The sequence below is a fragment of the Solanum tuberosum genome, unplaced genomic scaffold, assembly GCF_000226075.1.
Source record: "Solanum tuberosum cultivar DM 1-3 516 R44 unplaced genomic scaffold, SolTub_3.0 contig06217, whole genome shotgun sequence".
NCBI lineage: Eukaryota > Viridiplantae > Streptophyta > Magnoliopsida > Solanales > Solanaceae > Solanum > Solanum tuberosum.
Genome location: NW_006247319.1, coordinates 1 through 358, shown reverse-complemented (window position 1 = coordinate 358; position 358 = coordinate 1). Strand labels below are relative to the sequence as shown.

General features: G+C 28.5%; 1 protein-coding gene across 1 annotated transcript; it reads left to right on the top strand.

Annotated features, from left to right (window-relative positions):
- Positions 1–73: 73 nt before the first annotated feature.
- On the top strand, positions 74–209 carry LOC107059466 (probable inactive patatin-3-Kuras 1; the record flags this gene model as incomplete). Its single annotated transcript, XM_015305962.1, is given in 1 exon segment — positions 74–209. A coding segment is annotated over 1 exon segment (136 nt), but the record flags the coding sequence as incomplete, so codon positions are not given.
- Between the last annotated feature and the right edge of the window lie 149 nt (positions 210–358).

Here is a 358-nt window from a genome sequence, read left to right as displayed (position 1 = left end):
TACTATTATTTTATAATATGCATGTCATATTTTCTTCGCTAACGATACGAGTATATTTAATTCCAGGAATATACATTAACAGGCACAGCTACTAAATTTGATGATGCTTCTATGGCTAATATGATATTATTAGTACAAGTTGGTGAAAACTTATTGAAGAAATCAGTTTCCGAAGACAATCATGAAACCTATGAGGTAGCTCTAAAGAGGTAATACTCTGACGCGTTCGATTCCGTCGGTGGCTGAAATAATTCTTTTCTTTTTTTTCATATTACTATATCTCGTCAGTTAATATTATTCATATTAGATTTCTTATAAATTTATTTTATTGCTAATTAAAATAGTTTATTTTGCTGTA